At 34.2% G+C, this 21,036-nt stretch overlaps 1 protein-coding gene across 4 annotated transcripts in view; it reads left to right on the top strand.

Moving 5' to 3' along the window:
• Nucleotides 1-21,036, top strand: part of Znf407 (zinc finger protein 407) — a 517,696-nt gene that overhangs the window by 299,861 nt on the left and 196,799 nt on the right. For all 4 annotated transcript variants that reach the window (XM_087188891.1, XM_021242148.2, XM_004861950.3 and 1 more), the window contains one exon: nt 3,925-4,045. In XM_087188891.1, coding sequence (XP_087045017.1) covers nt 3,925-4,045 — 121 coding nt within the window. The remainder of the gene's footprint in view (nt 1-3,924; nt 4,046-21,036) is intronic.

Raw genomic sequence — 21,036 nt, 5'->3', positions numbered from 1 at the left:
TGAATATAACATTTTCAGTTATGCTTTTGTGTGACTGTTGATGTTTCCATGACACAGAATACTCTTCAATCATATTTCAAGAGATTGAGCTATTTTCTCTCAACCTTACACAATATGAGTATCATATTGTCCCTCAAATTAAATCAAAGTCTTCCATCATCATGAGAGCGAGTTTTTGTGTGTCCATCAGTACAGTGAATTGTCTACAACAGTTTAAGTTGCTTGACCAGAGGTTTAGAAACTGACAGCAAGGAGTTACTTAAGCATATCTGGCATGATCACTTGATTGTGGTTTTGCAGGTGGGATTTATCTTAAGGACAACTGACTAAAAGACAAAAATCCTCTTTTGTTTGTTTTTAGGCTTACTATTTTTTTTATTCATTGAGTTTCTTGGTACAATTTAGATGTACATTATGACTACGTTAATCATAGAGAATTTGTACCTGTACATGATGTATCTTGGTTCTTATTTTTTTTCCATCCCTCTTCCCTCCCTTCTACCCCTCCACTCCTCCCTATTTACAGAAACTTTGTTTCCATTATTTCCTTCTTTACTCATTTTTTCTTTCCCTTCTATTCTTTCTCCCATCCCCCTCCCTAGTTTCCCTTCCCCTTTGAACATTTTCTTCCTATTTCACAATATCTGTTATACATTTCAGTCCTCATTTACACTTTCTCACACCAGAGAAACAATTTGATATTCACACATGTGTTCAATTTATTTCACTTAAGAGTACGGTCTCAAGGTGCATCTATTTAGCTATAAATGACTCTAGTTTTTCTTTATGGCTGACTAGTACTTCATTTCATAAAAACACACACATCTTCTTTATCCAATCACCAGGTGATAGCCATTTGGGCTGTTTCCAAGATTTAGCTATTACAAACTGTGCTGCTATAAACATGGGTGTACATATATCACTGTGGTATGATGCCTTTAATTCTTTTCGGAAGATAAGAAGGGGGATAGCTGGGTCAAATGGAACCTCTAGTTTTAGTTTTTTGAGGAATCTGCACACTGATTTCCACAGTGGTTGCCTCAGTCTATACTCCCACCAACAGTGGAGAAGGGTTCCTTTTTCCTCACAGCCCTGCCAGCCTTTGTGATTAGTTAATTTCTTGATAGCAGCCATTCTTTCTGGAGTATCCTTTTTAATCCAATTTTTTTAACATGGCATTGCATTTACTCCCCTACCCTTCCTTCTCCCCTCCCTTCTCCTTCACTAGGAATAAATCAAATAGAAATATTTCCCAGGAAGATCTATTAAATGATACCTTGTGTCATATTCATTAACTGGACAAGTTTTTGCTGTGTGCTAGCTGCTTATCTTTTTTCTGGTTCTGAGCTCTTGGTTAGGGCCACTTGTGTGTTCCTTCTTTTATTGCTGAGAGACTGTATATAGTTATCAGTGTTTCATTAGATAAGAGCTACTGGTCACTGAACACTGCTACATGTGCAGTTTCTATCTTGACAGTACACAAAATCAGTCCATACATACATAAATACATACATACATACACCTCGGTTCACAAACTTGATTCGTTTCATGATTCTGGTTGCAAACTAAGTTGGAGGAAAACCAAATCAAATTCAATGGTTAGATTCTATGTCAACCTATGGGGGAAAATTTGATTGAGTTTTCATCCAGTTTGGTTTGTGACCAGAATTGTGGAGAGAGTTGAGCACTCTATATATGAAATTTATCAGGAAAAATATGTTTAGAAGAATAAAAGGAGTGACTGAAAAATAGTGAATGTTTAGATACATTACCATTAATCTTCCTCGAATACTTCCATTCCCTTCAAACACACTTATCCCATTATTCTTGACACTCTGAAGCAAGTTCTGAAAGTCCCCTTTTGTGATAAAAATATCATAAATGCAGCTGCTGATTACAAAGAAAGGCAGGCTTGTAAAAATACTATGGTGTGTCCTCATCCACCTTATTCACTGTATCTGGCACCATGCAACTTCTGGTTCTTCCCTAATGTCAAAATGACCATGAAAAGTAACTGTTTTAAATCAATTTATGATGATGAGACAACCATGACATTGCAACTAAAGTTACAAAAAAACTTTCAGAACTGCTTCAGAAAATGCCAAGAACAATAGGATAAGTGTGTTTGAAGAGAAGGAAAGTATTTTGAGGGAGATTAATGGTAATGTCTTTTACTGTAATAGATTTTTTAAAAATTTCAACACTGTAGGGCCAGGGATTTAGCTCAGTGGTTCTGCTGCCTGCCTCTCAAGCGCTGGGTCCCAAGTTCGATCCCCTACACCAAAAAAAAAATTTCAACACTGTATTTTTTAATCACACCTTGTATTAATATATATTAATTGTTTGGGAAGAACAGGGATATGAGGCTTTCTGCACTCTTATCACTGTTTAATACAAATATAGTGTGAGTTATACATGTACTTTTATGTCTCCTGGTAGCTATATATTGTTTTATTTATTACGTTTATTGGTACATTTTAGGTATACAGTATGATGACATTCATTATTGGGAATTTGTACCTTTACATGATATATCTTGGTTCTTATTTTTTTCCCCATTCCCCTGCCCTTCCTTCAACCCCTCCACTCCTCCCTATTTACAAAGACTTTGTTTCCATTTTTTCCTTTTCTCATATTTATTCCTTTCACTTCTTTCCTTTCCTTTCCCCTCCATCTCCCACTTTCCTTTCCCCTTTGGACCTTTTCTTCCTATTTTACATTATCTATTATACATCTTGATCCTTATTTACACTTTCAGTTTTTCACATCCTGGTAGCTATATTTAAAAGAAAAACGTTGAGTTAAAATCATTTTATAGGTCAATTTAATGAAATATATCTAAATTATTCTACATGAAATCAACATAACATTACTAGCAATATATTATTTTGAACTAAAATTTTGAAATTGGTATATATTTTACACTTATACACATCTCAATTCAGAGGGCAGATTTTCTATTTAGATTTGATAAAATTTGTACTTCAAAAAGTAGATTCACATTCCTAAACTGTTCTATTCATGTTTAAACTTTTTTCAACAGCAGAATCAAATATCAGTTTTTTAAATTTAAATTTACATTAATTAAAATTAAACAATGATGTTTCTAGTGTGCCCCAGCCAATCTAGCTATGGAATTAGAAACTGTTAAGACTTGGTGAGTCTTTGCATGTGAGTGAGGGAGAAGTAGGTAAGTGAGAGAAAGGGATCCACTGAACCAAGTACTTTGTGAGACATACCCCCGTGTCCTTCTCTCACCCCTGTATCTACACAAGGTTATGATGTTTTAAAGGGATATTAAATATCATTTCAAAATTTTCTTTGAGGCTTCTGTACTTTTTTTTAACTTACTGAACTGTAGTTTCTTTTACTTTTTTGTTTTAGGTTTTTTTTTTTTTTGGCTCTAACTTGGGACCTTGAGCTTGCAAGGCATGCAGCGGAACCACTGAGCTAAATCCCCAGTGCAGTTTCTTTTACTTTTAAAGATTGATTATATTTTCTCCATATTTAATTTTAAGAATTTAATAAGTTTTATAGCCTATATTCAACATATATCACAGCCTTATGCTTTTCCATGGTTCTGTCATCACTGAGATTTATGTAATGACATAATATAGTTTTTGTTAAATCATTCTACATAGGTGCTCAGCCATACCAGTTATTTAGATTCCTGTTTATGTAAGATACACTTTAACACATACCATGTACTATGCTTATATTTTAATAGAAAAGCAAAAAAATCAATAACATCTTCTAACTTTCCGAATATAAGAATAAATATTCAAATATCCTAAAGATGTAGAATCCATTGAATGCTATTCTAAACATTTTATGGAAATAAGATTTTTTAAATTGTTGAAACAGGCTTAGCCCTTCATGTGCAGTTGTTGTTCTTCATATACAACATTTCTTGTTGTGTTTCAGGAGAAAAACCTTTCAAATGTGATGAGTGTAACTTTGCCTCCACAACCCAGTCCCATTTGACTCGACATAAGCGTGTGCACACCGGAGAGAAGCCCTACAGATGCCCCTGGTGTGACTACAGGTAATGAAGCCAGATGGACCACCACACTAGATGAATCATTTATAAAAGTGTAGTTTTTCTAGTCAACATGAGTCAGCATACTGGCATATTTGACTGGGACTTTACTTTCATAGCTAATTTTAGTGACTTCTTATAAATAGACTTTTTCAGAGAAACTTTAGGTTCACAATAAAATTGTGAGGATAATATGGAGATTTCTCAGGCACCCTTTCCCCTACACATGAACACCTCCTTCATTATCAATGTACCGCAGCAAAAAGATCCATTTACTATAACTGACGAACCTATATTGATATAGCATTACTAACCAAAGTCCATAGTTTACCCATAGAATTCACTCTAGGTGTTGTATATTTGTTGGGATAAGTTTCTAATGATAGGTATCGATGACGATAGTATCAGTATTTTAGTGACTGTTCATAATATAATTCTTTTCCATTTTTATCATCTTAACAGTGCTACACCTAAATGTCTAGTGAATTTATTGCTCAGAGTAAGAAACTATTGCATTATTCAGCACATCTGTAGAATGTGAATGAAACACTCATTGAGATAATGAAGATGATGTAAGAAATGTTTCCTGTCTTTAAGGACATTACAGTATAATAAATTACTAAATTACTTTCACAAATAATTGTAATACAGATTGGAATGGGTGAATCAAGAGGCCGGAGGAGAATATAGACAAAGACTGTGATGAGTTTCTCATAGGAGGGAGAGCATTTCAGTTATGGTATAAAAGATGATAAAATTTCAAGGACACATGGTATGTTCTGAGATGGGGAGATGACATGTAATTACAGAGTTTTAGTTCTGAAAACATCTTGAAGGTTATGGATGTTCAGTCCCCTCATTGAGGGCTGATCTCACTGAGATTGCAGAGGTACTCAGCCTCAGTTGCAGCAGCAAAACTTTGGTGCAGACAGGTGTGAGCTACAATCAGGCAGTGCTCAATCATCTGGCCTAACCATAGGACAAGGTATGTATAGGGTCATTGTGGAAGGTAAGATGGGGAATGGAACTTGACATCCAGGTCTAGCTGCCTCTGGACCTAAAGGCAAACTTGGACCCCACTTAGTAGTCTGGGACACCAGGGAGTTTATAGGCAGCTTAATGACATCTGTCCTCTGAAGCCTGCCTCCAAGAGGGAAAGCCTACTTTATATTTGAGCTGAAGACCTCTGCTGTGGCTGTCATATACAATGACATGGAAAGATTCAGTCTCTTTAAGTTTACTCCATTTCTATCGAATATTAGAATGTGCACATTAAATATGAAACTGTCGTTAAAAAGTAGAGTTTTGTATTACTGTGTATGTAGCCTGGGCATTCAGCAAGTTTATTGCCATAATCTCTATTATCAGCCACATTATTGCATTAAGTTTTATGTGAAAGGTCATCAAATAGTACAGAGATATTACAGATATTTTTCACTCATTAATTATTTATTCATTCAATGTTTTATGAGTTCTATCTTCATGTTACACAAAATTGGTATTTTTTGGAAAATTGGGAAAATGGTGATCCAGTTAGATGTGCTAAGGTGCTGTTAATAGAAATTCTAAAATGCTTATAGTTTGAATTCTGTGAAAAGTAAACATTATTGAAAGCTCTTTTTCTTTATTATAAGATCATGCTATAGTTGCCTTCCATCTAAAACACAGAAAAGCAATTAAAAATTTTCCTTTAATTATTATGCATAGCTACTAGAATTATATGCTTTTCATCTGTACTTCATGCAAAAAGTTTTTGTTGTTGTCTTGGGGGGAATATTTGGTTTCTTTTCCGTATAATTTTATTTCTCATATTTAACACATTGTCACTATTTTTCCATGTCAGGACAGTCTCCTATAGAGCTATTGTTTTCAAACTTACATTTTTAAAAAGTGGCAGAATTATTGTTTCAAAGACGGTTATATACAAAACTCCATATTTATAAAATGAATAGAATTATTATTTACCAGGTATGAGTAGATTTCATAGTATTGGCTTATAATATTAACAGTATAATAAATCTTTTATCGAGCAGAAATGTGTAAAATGGGAAGTTTTTGGTGACAGTTGCTACTGAATTAACCTAAACATCCAGTTCCTGTCTTCCTTTGGGCTAAGGACACAGTGTGAGGGAATGGGTAAGAGTGTAGATCTGGGCTTAGCACTCGACTGCGTGACCTCAGTCAAACTCTTTAACCTCTTGGGCTGCTATGTCTTAATTTGTAAAATGTGGCTTATTAGTAGACTAGCCTTGCGGGATCCTATACAAATCAGGTCAGACACACATTGATGTTACCTAGCCAGGGCTTGGCATGTGAAGTTCGTGGTAAACATTGGCACTTGTTTTCACTGTCCTCTCGGGTGAGTATTTTAGCATGGCTACAGGTCTTACTTTGCCTTTCAATCATAGGATACTGTTCAGTGAGTTACTGCTGTTTCAGTGCCCTGAAGGTCTTCATTGTGTTTAAATTTTGTTTATAATTCATACCAAAATGGATTTTTAAACAGTACTTGGCAGTAGTAAAATAGTGTATTAAATATAAAATCTACTCTAGGTAATTCCTGAAATTCTTTACCTTTTTAGTTTTAGTTTGAAAACCACTCTTCTGTAATATAACTGTAATACCTGCGGTCCCCCAAGTTACACTGATTCACAGTAAACATTGTATCAAATTTTTAGACACATGTACCATTTTCAGCTATTTACTCTGAAAATGATTCTTTATATATGTCGATTTTTAAAGAATAAATCCCTGGTTTTTGATAGTAGTTCTACAAAGTTTATGTTTGATTTTTTTCTATGATCTATGCTATGCCTTGGTAGGCTTGATATTTGTATTCATAAACATATTTCCTTGGCTTGAAAGAGCATTGTATGTTTTTGTAAGATTGAGGTCACAGTACTAGTCCCTAATCCAGATTGTCTCCTAAAATAGAAGCATTTGTGTGCAGTAGTGCTTTTGAGCCAGGTGGACCCCATCCATGTTGCACCTCTGTAGTCACTGTGTTAAAAAGGAGATTTTATCCAAATATCGGTCACTATCCTGTGAATTAATACTTAGGACACTAAAATGCACTGATCACCACCAAGGCTTCTTTTGAATTGCTTCAGATTTTTGATAAATTCATTTCTATCTTTATATAAAGCTTTTGAATAAGTTATTATTGCTGAAAGTAACTAGTTTGAACTGTTTTTATTTATCCAAAAGTTTAATCATTTTGTGTACATGTGGTTAGGCTTGCTTTTACCATTGAACAAAAGGCAAGTTAACCTTAACAAGGAACTTGAAAATATGAGAATTCTTCTGGTGTTATAGGCTATGAATGAAATGTGTAAATTAGAACAGATAGCATTGTTTTCTTGTTTATGAGAAAAAGATTTTAAGATGGGCATGTAGAAGTAAAAAAAGATATAGCTATATTTATCTACTGATATCTTTCCCTAATATTTTATTATTCAAAATAATTAATGTTTTTCCACGTAGGCTTTTATTTAATATAGGAATATAAAAACTATTCTCGTAGACTATTTCTGTCTGTATCACTATTAACACTTACTTGTAGGAAAGCTATCATCAGAAACTGAAGGATTATTTATTTAAATTTTATTTGAAAATATATTTCTCACTTTATAAATTGAACATTAGTACAGAAATACTAGCAATTATAATTATTCATGGAAAATGTGAATATAGAGTTGTTTAAAAAAGAATTTTATACTTGGTCTTTTTGTATCTGGGCCTAATTTCAAGTTTGTCTTAATTTAGGCAATGACATCTCATTCTATTTAGATATAAACATGTACCTCTTTCCTTGCTTTTACTGTCTAAAATATCTGAAAGTATAATCTATTACAAGTCAGTGTATTCTATCATTACTCCATGACTCTTTCACCATTAATTATTATGCATTATAATTTCAAAGCATAAATTTAGATTCATAATACACTGCTCTACCATATTTCTTATGTAGCAAATTCTTTAGATTTCTTTTTGTTAAAATGGAAATTATCTTAACTTTTTATATTTTATTTCCTTTTGTCGTGTATTATCTCCTCTATATTGGTAAGATAATAAAATAGAACAGTCTTTCATATGTTTTAGTAAGTAATCTTTCTATTGTATAAAATTGATATTTCCCCATAGAATTTTTTAATATCAAACAGCTTTCTATTTCATTCATCCCATTAGTTTCTATATGAGAGTAAATGAGTTTCCCCAAAATGGCCACAGTTGGACTTTTTTAATGTGAAACTTCTCATTGAATTCTTTTTGTTCTTTAGAATTTCTGAGAGAGTCATAGTGTGTATTAAACAATAAACCACTAAGAAACCATGAGAAATAACAGAAAATATTACCTGTGGTATTGAAAGTATTGAAGACAATCCTGTAAGTGACTTTAAATGGCATTAAATTATAGAAAATTGAATTGTTAAGCCCTGTGACTTTCACCTTTCTTGTGTCCCTATTATTGAACTTGAGATAGCCTTAGTGTTCCTTGAGACTAAATTTTCCTGAAGTTTGTAAATGTCCCAATAGTTCTAACTTTACATAGACTATCTTTTAGGAAATACTTTTACTTTTCACTGTTTTTCTTTTTTATTTACTGCCTAAATCATAAAATACTGTATCTAATGGAGTTGAGAGATAGTCTACTCTAATTCTCAGCTCATATTAAAGATCTACCCCATTGTTTTGCTAAATTCTTGTGAAATCTACTCCTAATTTTATCCTTTAATGTCTGATTTAGCCCTTAGCCAGTGTTTTCCATAGAAGTCGTTAATATTAGTTTTTGATCTCAAGCAGGTTTTACTTTCTTTTTTATCTGAAGGGAAAGGTAAGGATAGTTGAAGTAACATCTTAATCCAGGTAATAATATATCAGTTAGAAATGTATTTATGATCTTTCTCCCAAAAGTTTGTTTCAGTTACTTAAACAGATATTTCTACAAAGTATCTCAAGTATTAAAAAAGTATTTTCAGGTCATAGATAGTATGCAAAAATTAAAAAAATATTTTCAGGTCATAGATACTATGCAAAAAAATTTTCTGTATCATTGATAGTAATAGTTCTCTTTTCACACTTGGAGCTTTCTACTGCATTTTTCTCGGTCATTCTAAATGAAGATTTGTCAGCATTGTTGATTTTTTTCAAAGAGCCAACTTTTGTTTTTCGTGATTTTTTTTCTATTGTGGTGATTTTGTTTCTTCATTTGTTTTTAGGACTAGCAATTTTATTTTTCCCACTATATGTTTTTGTTAGTGCATATTAAGTTAATAAAATATTGGGTTTAATTATGGCATTTTCATACATGCATCTATAGGATGTGTTTTTATACAATTTTATTATATAAGCATGTTGTGTTTATTACACATAATTAAATAGTAAAGACGTTCTTAGATATTGTGGCATTAAGAATTCAGTATACAATGGGATTCATTGTCCTTATCTTTCGTTTGTTTCAGCAACATCCTGAGTTAGGGTGACAAACTCCATAGGGGATAATTTTCTCCTTTTGGATAATCTCTTTAGAGATTTCCAGTTTTCCTTTGGCTTCCTGTGCAGATACATAGATTATACCAAGAGAAACAATAGATACAACAAACTTGTATTTGCCCTGGAGTAATGACAGTAAAAAAAAAATAGATCTTTACAGCAGCACATCTTATATACCTAGGGAAAGAAATGAAAGTATACATACTAAAATGAACAGTGCACTATTTCTTTTAGGTGATTATAAATTTCTCAAATTACTACATAAATGTAATCAAAATGGAAATCTCTAGTATTAATATTAGCCATTTGGTTATTGCCACATGCCTAGTTAGATCAGAACAAACTTTAGGCTACAAACATTTTTGTCATTTAAAGTACCAGTCAGTACTGTTTCATTCTTTCATTCATCACAAATATCTGTCTCTTTATAATTTACTCTATTATAACTGCTAATCTGCTTATTGGAATTAAAAGAAGAAATAAGTGGAGTAGGTCAAAAGATTTTCTGAAAGCCTAAAAATCCAGTTACTTTCCAAACTTACCACATTAACAGGATGACAGTGATTCTAACTCTTCCTTCAAATTGTAGTGAATTTCTTCTAGAAAACAGCTGTGTCCATAACAGTATGTAGACAGTACTTGCCAGTGGGCAGATTATCTCTCTCTGCTTGCTACCTTCACACAGTTCAACTAGCCACAGGCAGATGTCAGTATCGTGGCTGGTTTCTGAAATTGTGTTTGGTCATTGCCAAGCATAAATATATTTTTCTTAGCATTTGTCAAGAAGATGCTTTATGGAGTTGTACTATCTTTCAAATGGAGTAGATGTTTCTGATAAGTGTAGGTGGGAATTTTCTTTTTTTGAGGAGTTCCCTAACAAAATGAAACCAGTGTCCTCAGAATTGTATCATCCTTTCTGATTTTCTCTAATTAAGTGTGAAAGTTATACTATATGTAAATCAACTCTCTTTTTCCCTACTAAATCTATCTTTTGCAGGAGAAATTGTGTTCTTCTTGAATAAAATATTTCCTACTTTTCTCTTAACTATTTCATTAGTGCATTTTATCTTGGTAGTTTGTATTTTTATTTGATTTTATACTATTATATTTTTGTCTAATGTTACTTCCATACAGCTTATGTTATTTGTACTTTGCTTTTCTGTACTACAACACAAAAGCACATGTACTGTAAAAACTTTGTTTCTGCTGGGTTCCATGGTGCACTCCTGTAATCCCAGCTACTTGAGAGGCCAAGGCAGGAGCACCACAAGATGAAGGCCATTCTGTCAGCTTATCAAGACCTTTCGAAAAATTGGGGGGAAGAAAGAAAAGTGGATCCTGTGGTCCTGGATTTGAGTCCCCGTGCTGTAAAAACAAATTAGCAAACAAATCTTTGGTGTGTGCTGATGTATCAGGCTTTTAGTTAATTCTAATAATTGTATCTTTAAAAGTTTTTAACTAAAAAATCATGTGGATTTGTAAACAAATAGATTCCATAGCATTAATAAATTACACATTGGTCTGATGCCTTTGAAATGAAGAGAATCTGAGATACCACTTTTTGTTTATCAGTACAAGTAAGTTTTTGTTTGTTGTGGTAGCTGATGGGCCTTGAGATCACAGATTAATTAGAAGAGCCACTCTGAACACAAAGTGACCATACATTCCCTCTGCTATCTCTTAAAGTAGAATCTAGATAAACATGTTTATTTAACCTGCTGTTGTTGAATCTCAAATCCAGTCATTATAAAAGGACCAAAACTATCTTTGGGGATGGTCTTTCTACAAGGAATTACTGTGGACAGTCCCTTGGGTGGTAGTTAGATAAATCTGTATATATTGTGGTAGGAAGAAGGGCCTTGGAGATGAAGAAAATAGAAAATATTTTTTGGGCAATAGTCTCTTGCATAATAAGTTATTCCTCAGACATTAGAGCTATTATCACACAACAAAACACTTTGCTATGTAACTATCTATATCCGCTGGCAGTTACAAGCTCATACAGTGTAGCTTATTAGGCAAACTGTAATCACCAGGAGGGTCCAATAGCAGTTGGTAGCATATTGTGTACATCACCACAGTGGTGGTTGAGTTCATCCTTACATGTGGATCTGAGAAAAGAGAATATAACAAAGCAAAATAACTTTGGAGTGTATGAAAGTTTGATCAACTTTCATGAATTTAATCAGAATCCTAGAATACTAGTTCAGTTTTTCTACATATTCTGAAATATTGTCTCTTTGGGGCATGTACAAAACTCATGGGAAAAAAGACAAGGGAAAAAAAGGAAGGAAGATTGACTTGGAACATTTAGAGAATGGTGATGTTTTTATGAGGCAGAGAAAGTCAACATAGCTTTATGTACAGCATATCTTCTGATACATTAATATTTGCTATCTTCTGTGTAATAGTATATATTTTGTATATTTTGACTTCTCTTTGAGAATTCCTGTAAAGACAATATGTCTTATGAATTTTACATCTTTATCTTCTTAGTTAATGAAATGTAGCATGAATTCTTTGCTGCCTTTTTCTACTTGTGTTTTCTTACTAAATTCATAAGAAGTTTTAGAAGAAGAACTTCTGAGCATGTTTTTATAAAACTTACTGTAGAGCTATAATTCAAATAAACTAGTCTGTTATTCAATAACATAATATGGTAACGTGATACTCTTCCTTATAGGGAATTTTAAAATTTAATTCTTCTTCTAATTCTTTAAATTTTAATTCCTTATTCTTAACTCCTTTGGCTTGTCTCTTACTAAACAGCCCTAATTCCATGCTTTGTTTTTGTATCAGCTTCTGACATTGTTTGAAGATCTCTCACTGTATATAGGTTTTGAGTATATATTGATTAACTTTACTTGGTCCTTTCCTTAATGTTTTGTTTCTTCATCTTAAATTACAACTCCTAACCTATATATGAAATGTCATGAAGCAAATAAGACTTTTCACAGTGAGAGAAAATTGGGTTGAAAAGTGGTTGACATTTAAATTTGAGAATTTGTTTTGATCCAGAACTTTAACTTTAGTTAAAAGTAAAATTCTGCATCTCTATCCACTCTTAATACCTTCCTTTTTTATTTTCAAATGTAATTTTATTTTAGTACTAATTTGTCAATGTATGTCATATATTTAATAAACCCTAATTTGTCTATTACTTCTTTCTGTATATTACTTTTTCATTTATTTTTATTTTCATTGATAATGCATTTGCATTACATAATGATTACATTTCTCATAGGGAGTTGGTACATGACTATAACTCATCTTAATTCATTTTTTCATCACTTCCACTTTCTCTCCCAACCTTGTCTTCCACCTCTTGGTCCTCTTCCCTTTTGCAAAAAATCTATCTCCCTATTTCCTGTTATCTTTTATTTTGCTGTTTATATTTTGGGTTTCTCATACAAGGGAACCTATGTGATATTTAAGCTTATATGTCTGATTTATTTCACTAACATTTGCTCAAGGTACATCCATCTTCCTATAGATAACTCAAGATTATCCTTCTTTATGACAGAGTAGTATTTCGTTGTGTATAAATGCCATATTTTCTTTATCCTTTTAGCTGTTGATGGACATATAGGCTGTTTCCAAAATTTGGCTATTTAGAGTTATGCTGTTATAAGTATGGCTATGCATGTATCACTGTAATATGATATCTTTAACTCTTTCTAGAAGATACCTAGAAGACGAATAGCTGGGCAAAATAAAATTTCTAGTTTTAGTGTTTTGAGAATCTCTATACTGATTTCCATAGTGATTGTACTAGTTTACATTCCCATCAACAGTGTAGAAGGGCTCTTTTTTCCCCACAGCCTCACCAGCATTTGTTATTATTTGATTTCTTGTTTATAGTCATTCTTTTCTGAAGTAAGGTGAAATCTCAGTCTTGTTTTAATTTGCATTTCTCTATTGGCCAAAGATGTTGAACATTTTTTCATGTATTTATTTGTACATCTTCTGAGAAGTATTTGTTCATTTCAGTTGCCCATTTTTAATTGAGTTTTATATTTAGGGCTTAATACCTTCTTTTCATTTAAAATTATCTTCTTCCTGCAGCAGGCTTGGATTGTGGGACATATTAGATTATGTGATTTAAAAGTAGCAAGAAGTATCTGTGGTCTTAATACTGTGCATGCTGGAAAGTTTGGATTTGATTCCGAAGGTGGTGGGGGCCCAGTGAAGAATGTGGTGCAGGAAAATCATATATTCATACCTGCTTTACCAAATCACTGGTATGGAATAAAGATGAGTCAGAGAGAAACACAATAAGAGATCAGAGACAAGGAAGTAGAAGAGAGACTATTATTAGACAAGAGGAAGGGAAGAAGGAAGAGGATTATAAGATCACCATAATAGGGGCATTATACACATTATACACAAAATACATGACGCACATTGAAAAGGCCTAATGTGAAACTAGGTTGAAGCTGCGGTAAAGGAGTGATGGGGGAATGATTACAGTATGTTATCTGCATGTACAAATCTACCTAAATGAAACCCAGTAATCTGTATAAACAATATGCGCTAACTAATAATGTGGAAGTAAATAAATAAATAATAGTGTCATAAAATAAGGCAGATTCAGATTGCCTGGGAGGTAGAATGAAGGAACATGATAAGCAAAGGAATGGAATGGGAGGGTGACAGATCTTGCAATCCGTAGCTGTGTTATTCAGGGCTCCTGGGTGACAGAGGGCACCATTCACTGAGGCACTCACACCAGAGGGGGTTGTCATTTATTAAAAATGATGATGAATGTGGTCATTTGTGTTGCAGTTAAGGTACCAGGGAATACTCAAATGGAAACAATGGCAGTGGGTGTATAGGTCAGTACTAATCTGTGTGGATCATGAAGGCAACAACCCAACTGAAATTTCTCTTCAAAGTGTGGAAAACAAAACCAGTAGAGGGACAAATAGTATCTGACAGGTTGAGAAATAGGCTCACAGAAGTGGAAGAGGCCTCAAGAAAAGAGAAGGGTCCTTCAGCAAGCAGAGAGTGCTAGCCTTGCCAACTGGGGAGTGACATAGGAACATGGAGCTCAGTGCCCGAATCTAGGGAGCTTTCGAGGAAGACCAGAACAGAAAGGTCAGAGGTCAAAAGTACGGAAATGGTGAGCATCCGTGTTTCCTGGGCATTACAGAAAACACAGGAACAAGGGGCAGGAGCAGTGAGGGCATCTGGAAGGGCAGGTATTTGGCCCATACTTCTGTACTTGATTTCATTTGTTTGTTAACTTTTATGCTAGTTTTTTGGTGGTTGCTATAACAATGTTTCTACATTCTGGGTTATTGCACAGCACCAAATTTGACCTTGTTGTGTTCAAAGTTATGAGTTAAGAGATTAAAGGTGCTCTATTAATATTATTTTACCCACCTCAGTCCCACCACATACACACTCAAACATTGGGCTGTCATTTGCCTCATATAAAGAATTTCTACAAAAGATACTGTCCTGTTATTCATTAGTTTAATAATTTGCTTGCTGCTAGCTACCAATTGAGTGTGATCATTCAATGAACACTTATGTTAAATATAATTTTAAAATGTGGCATTTTTTCTGCGACTTGTTCTAAACAATTTTTTGCTAATGTCTGAAGCTTTTTCTAAGAGCAATAAATCCAACAGGACACTCTAATGACATCATAAGCCAATTGAAGAACACCCAATCATTTATTGTGATGACACCTGACTCCTGCATACATTTATAGCCTGTTTAGTTTGCTTTTACCTACTTTCAATTTGTTTGACTTTCTCCAAGTAATTATGAAATTGTGTAACACCCATCATGAATTTAATTATCTTTTCTATGTGTTTTTGTACTAAAACTTCTGTTGAAGACTGTTTTAGGTAGATACCTAGTTTCTTCAGATTGCCCTGTTTCTAAAAATACATAACTTGAGTGGAGTGTGTCCTATTCAAGAAATGTAATAATAAGGATCATGTAGGTACTAGAGTGAGTGCGTGTATAATATGAAAAGAAAAAGGAAATATATCACTCCTTAGGGTGAGGTAGGGTACATGATTTGTTTTCATGACTTAGGGTGTATTATAACTGCTGAGTGTTGGTGCCAGTTGTATTAAACCACTAAAAAGTGGAAATAAGTCATAGATATTGTCCCTTAGGCTGACGTATGCTATTTTTACATTCACTTGCATTTTTTATGGGTTGCCTTTGAGTCTATGAGAATTTTGCTGCTTTGTTTTATTATAAATTATGATTACCACAAGATTGTTATGGCTGTGTCTCAATTTTTGGTTTAGCTTGTTGTTCACCTTTAAAAATAAAAAGTCTATTTCCCTTTGCAAATTGATATAATTCTGTTTTATATATCTCTGCACAAATTTTTGGCACCATTTCTTTAAGTACAAAACCAGGTGATAAAATAATCACTGCAGTACTCCTAAAGTAGCTTAGTCTAGTGTTGGCAACAGTGTTTTAAAAATGGTTGAAGAAATGAACCTCCTTTTCCGAGGCAAACACAGCTTTGTTAAGAAGAGAGTCAGAATCAGAAAGGAATGGTTGTAATGAGCAAGTGTGTCATTTGGAATGTATCCTCTCAGACTCAAGGAACCATGTCCTTGTGCCTGAGAAATATATAGACAAATCAGCATATAAATAAATATATATATATGTGTGTGTGTGTGTTTAATTACATGTTCCTTCGAATTAATGATTTTTGTATGGTCTTTGAAAAATGATACTATGAATGTAATGATTATACAGTCCAAATCTTCTTGAGTTATGTGTATGTACTTGATTTTAACTAAATATGCACACACATATTTTATTATTTCCCTTGCATCTCTTTTTCACAATCTTTTAAAACACTGTATTTCTGATGTAAAGAGACTCAAAACAAGGTTTCAATTTTATTTTTTCTTTAGTTTAAAAGTGGAATATATGTTTTCTTTAGCTGTAAAAGCACAATCAAGGCAACATGATAAGCGAGTCAGTGTTGTAAAAGTAAAACTAATTTTGCCTTCACTCACATGAGCTATAGAAGGAGGAAGCTTTATTGTCCCTGGGAAGGTGATAAGGCAGAGTAATTGTATATTATACTGTCCTGGAACATCTGCCTGAAGACTGTTGGAGCAATTCATCTATCACGGACGATGCAGCGTGTTTTGTCTTTCGGCTTTAACCCGTCCCCACTGCTGGCCCTGCGCAGAGGTTTTGATAGGGACTGCGCCTGGGCCGGGGCTCACATTAATCAGTCCCCTTGTTCAACACTCCAGCTGACATAATTACAACCTGTGCACAGCAGTTATTCAAGTCGAGTCCTTGTCACTCGTGGTGCGAAACTACACAGCTCAGATCCCGGAGGAGATTGCCTTATCACACAGAACAAGGGCTCACAGGAGTCGAAGAGAATAGAAATGGGAAAATGTCTTCCGGGAGTACTATATATTCCTTTAAAATAAGACATTTGAGAGACTTACAAGGGACAAAGGGAGGCATTGTGTGCAGAGGCTGAAATGAACCAGTTATTATTTTTAAATGGATTATACAGAGCATTTTGGTAAAAATGGATGTAGATTATTAGATAAATTCAGTGGACCTCATCATAGTGACTCTTGTATTACTTTTTTTCTTCAAATGTGATCATCTAACTTTAGAATTATAAAAGGTTTACATACTCCTTGGTAGGACTTAATAAAATTATTAAAGTATGCATTTTAAGTTTAGTATTTGGCAAGTATAATTTAGAGAGCTTTGTAGAGTTAAAACTAATTGGCAGATTCAAAAGCCTTTTCAAAGATAAGTAAGTTCACAGTTTTCTGAGGGTATGTAGTAAAAATATCTGAGAGAGGAGCCAGCAAATATACTTTCTATCTCACTTGTGTCATCTCCCTGATTTAATCCTGCACTGGATGGATTACAGCCAGTTCCTCCAATATCCCAGGTGTGAAGAATGGGATCCCCTCTCAGCCACTTAAGTAGTGTTTAAATTTTTATGGTAGCCTTCGCCCCATATGCCTGTAGCCTATGCGAGTCTATGAGTATGAGACTTGTGGAATCAGGGCTGTCAGACTCCCACTAAATTATGCTTCTGTGCATGAATGCCAAAAGTTCCTGTTGTTTTATGTCCACCCTTTTTCTTTTACTCTTGGACTTCTTTAGATTTTACTTTACCAAGTAAAACCAAGTTGTGGCCTGGACTATCAAAATACTGTAAAACAACATACTCGGGTTCAGTAAAAATTTTATTTATATACCTTAAATTTGAGAAGCTTTAAACTGGAAAAGCTACAGTAAATTGTCATTCATACACACAAATGCACCCATGCACGCACACATACATATTTAAATTTCTTGAGTTGGAAAGTAACATTTTTCCTAGGTGATTCATTTCAGTTCAAAGTTATAAATGTATTATTTTATGTAGCGCATATCTGCTTATGAATATATTTTTATATATACCATTTTGTCCCATCTAACCTTTCTTTAAAATACAATTTGAGTGATTGCTTGAATTTTTGAAGATGATTAGGCTGCCTTTTCGTATATTATTTTAATAATGATTTTTTTTTGCAAGACTTTACATTTATCTGTACTTTGGGGGTTTACATTTTCTATTTTGCCTAAGCCTAGCTAGTTAACAGAAATAGAAAGAATAAAACCTATTTTATAAGGAAATAAATGTGCAGACTTCAAGAGTTAGGAGTCTTTATTTATTGCAAAGACTGGAAAGATTTCTACTGGCCATTGTTACAATCCAGGCAGAAGATTAGTAGAAGAAAGAAAGAAAATCTGCAGGAATAATTCAGCATTCTGATCTTAACAGATTCCAAGCTTCATATATTGGTGTTAGTTCAATCTTGGAAAGTATATTTGTAGTTAAGTCGGAAGTACTCTGTGTGGTATATTACTCTTTTCCTCCTTCAGACTGACAAAGATCAGAGTATTGAATACTCCGAATTCCTGAGTAAAGAAATAGATGTAATTATGCTTCACTGATATATGGCAAACTTCTTTGACCTGGGAAGTGCTTTTGCCAAACCCCTAGAAGCATCATGCTGAAAGATAGGCATCCACTGCTGTCTGCTGCACATTTTTAACCTAAGAGACTTTGGGAGGGTATTTTCTCATCTGCCCACATTGTAAAACATTTAATTGCTTAAATTAAATTTCCCTTTATACTATGAGAGTATAGCTTGCTGACTTGATATCAGATGAAAGTCTAGGTTACTCTTGCCCCATAGAGGTGCTTTTTGTTCTCCTTCATGCTGAAAATATATTGAAATATTAAGAAGCAAAGCCATTAATGGAATATATATTTTTCTTTTTGGGACTAACAAGAATTGGGGAACTTGTGCTTGCCCATAGCCCCTTTCTCCTCCACATGACCTGATCCCCTGTTTAAATCATCATGAGTGAGGCTGTTCCTTAAATGTTAAGTTCTAAAGAAGTTATTTGAGTTTCTAATGGAGTAGTATTTCAGTGTCACTTTCTATCAGTCCCTTCTTGTGATTTCCATTGTTCCTCAAAAGTGGAAGATAGAAAGGTTATTAGAATTAAAGTAGGTTTTTCCTCTTAGGGTTGTAGATGGCGTGAGCAGAGATTTGAATAGAGTAGTTATTTAAGTGGAAGTAAATGTGGAAAACACAAGTGCTGAACAAAAAGATGGGAACAGAGGGAGCCAAGAGTTAACAGTTTACAAAAACATATATAAGATAAACTTATCAAAGGCAGTGGCCTATTTATAGGTGAGGGTGACCTTAGTTAATATCATTTGGAACTAGTGGAAATTAGTACAGTATTTTATGTAATGTGGAAGGCAAGATATGGAGTACCTCTGGAGTTGTAAGCCATTGGTGAAGGGAAGGTGCAATATATAATGTTATTATATCATTATATATTTATTTTAATTACATTCCCATGTACAGAACTTACCATTTTTTACATAATTTTTACTGTTTTATACATAATTTGCTATCCTAGAGACCTGTGTTCACTGCCACAATTCCATTCCCAGCCTTCCCTGATGGCCTTCTGAGGTCTCACTTGTCACTCATCTGTTACAGCAAGCAAAGGGTGCCTGAGGGCCAGGGGCAGAGGAAGCAGCAAGTATCTTTGCCTTCAGCAGGGAGATAAGAAAAGGAGTGACAGATGAGGAAGTGGGCTCCATTCTGGGCTCCACACCACACTACTCCACTTTCCCCTATTTTAATATAGTATCCTTCTGGTTTTCAGCCTTGTTACCATGTTTAAATCTTTTACTTGTTTATCGAATTGACTCCTCTTTGATATGAATATCATTGTGCTTGAGCTTTTCTACCCGTGTCCCAGTGTAAGTTGGCCATGGAATTTCTTCCATGATCTGTAACATTCCCCTTCTTTATAGTTAAGTATTGTGCAGTACAATTGTTTTTAAAGATATATGTTTTGATCCTATTGCTTCACATGTATAACACTTACTCTCATGAATAATCTTTACAATCTAAAAATATATGAAGTAAAACATTGAAGTTTCCTGGGACTTGGAAACCTTTCTTCATAATTACCTACCATTAATAGTTAGATTTCACTTTCAAAGCCATTTAATGCTTTGCATATCTGTATGTGTGTATTTTTGAAAAGCTGAAAGGACTCATATATGCATTTTTCTGGGACCTTTTAAAATTTAGTAGTATGTCTTAGAAGTCTTTCCATGTTAGTACATAAGGTTTACCTTATACTGTTCAATAGTTTTTATGCAAGTAAGGGTAGATGATCACCTACCAGGCCTTCTTCAGGAGCTTGTACTGGGAGAAATTCATAGAGACCAGTACAGTAGCCATTGTTCCTCTCTTCTGCCTATCTCTATGACTGCTGAACTCTGGACCAAAACACAGGGATCTTGGCAGCACCACACAGTGGACATTGTCCCTTGTTCTGTGGGACTTTCAAGCTACACAACTGGGGAAAGATCCAGCCCCTCTCTGGGATATTCAGAGCTATGACAGAACAATCCTATGACTTGGCCTTCCAGATCTCTTGCTGTGCTCTGATACCATTACCAGTGGTATTCATTTTACCTTTCTGATATTTTATTTTATTTATTTATTTTTACTTTTATTTCCATTTATTTTATTCCTAATTTATTCCTGTGCCATAAGTTTTTGTTTCTTCAGTTTCTACTGAGATATCTTTTTCTTTTGTGCAACTTCCTCCTCTGGTTTAGGAACAATTTGTTCCTTTTCAGGAAGGATCATCTCAGTATGGCAGGGGGAGCTCATGTATGGGTTAATCTGGCCATGAGCTCTAAGTACGGCGGCACATTTTGGGTGCTTTGTTCACCTGGATATGTTCAATGACTAGAGAATCGACATCTAAACCCTTAAGCTCAGCATTACTCTCTGCATTTTTAAGCATGTACAGCAAAAATACAGCACTCTTTTTGGGCCACCGGCCCTGTGTCCAGCCCCACTGTTTGGCCTGGGCACACCTACCAACTCCACCATTGTAACGCCTGAATGGCACACATTGTTTCTTTAATGTGACATCCTTCA

Source organism: Heterocephalus glaber, unplaced genomic scaffold, assembly GCF_053883595.1.
Source record: "Heterocephalus glaber isolate CG9 unplaced genomic scaffold, H.glaber_assembly_v1.0 deba00000331, whole genome shotgun sequence".
Taxonomy (NCBI): Eukaryota; Metazoa; Chordata; class Mammalia; order Rodentia; family Bathyergidae; genus Heterocephalus; species Heterocephalus glaber.
This window is presented reverse-complemented; position numbering and strand designations above follow the sequence as displayed.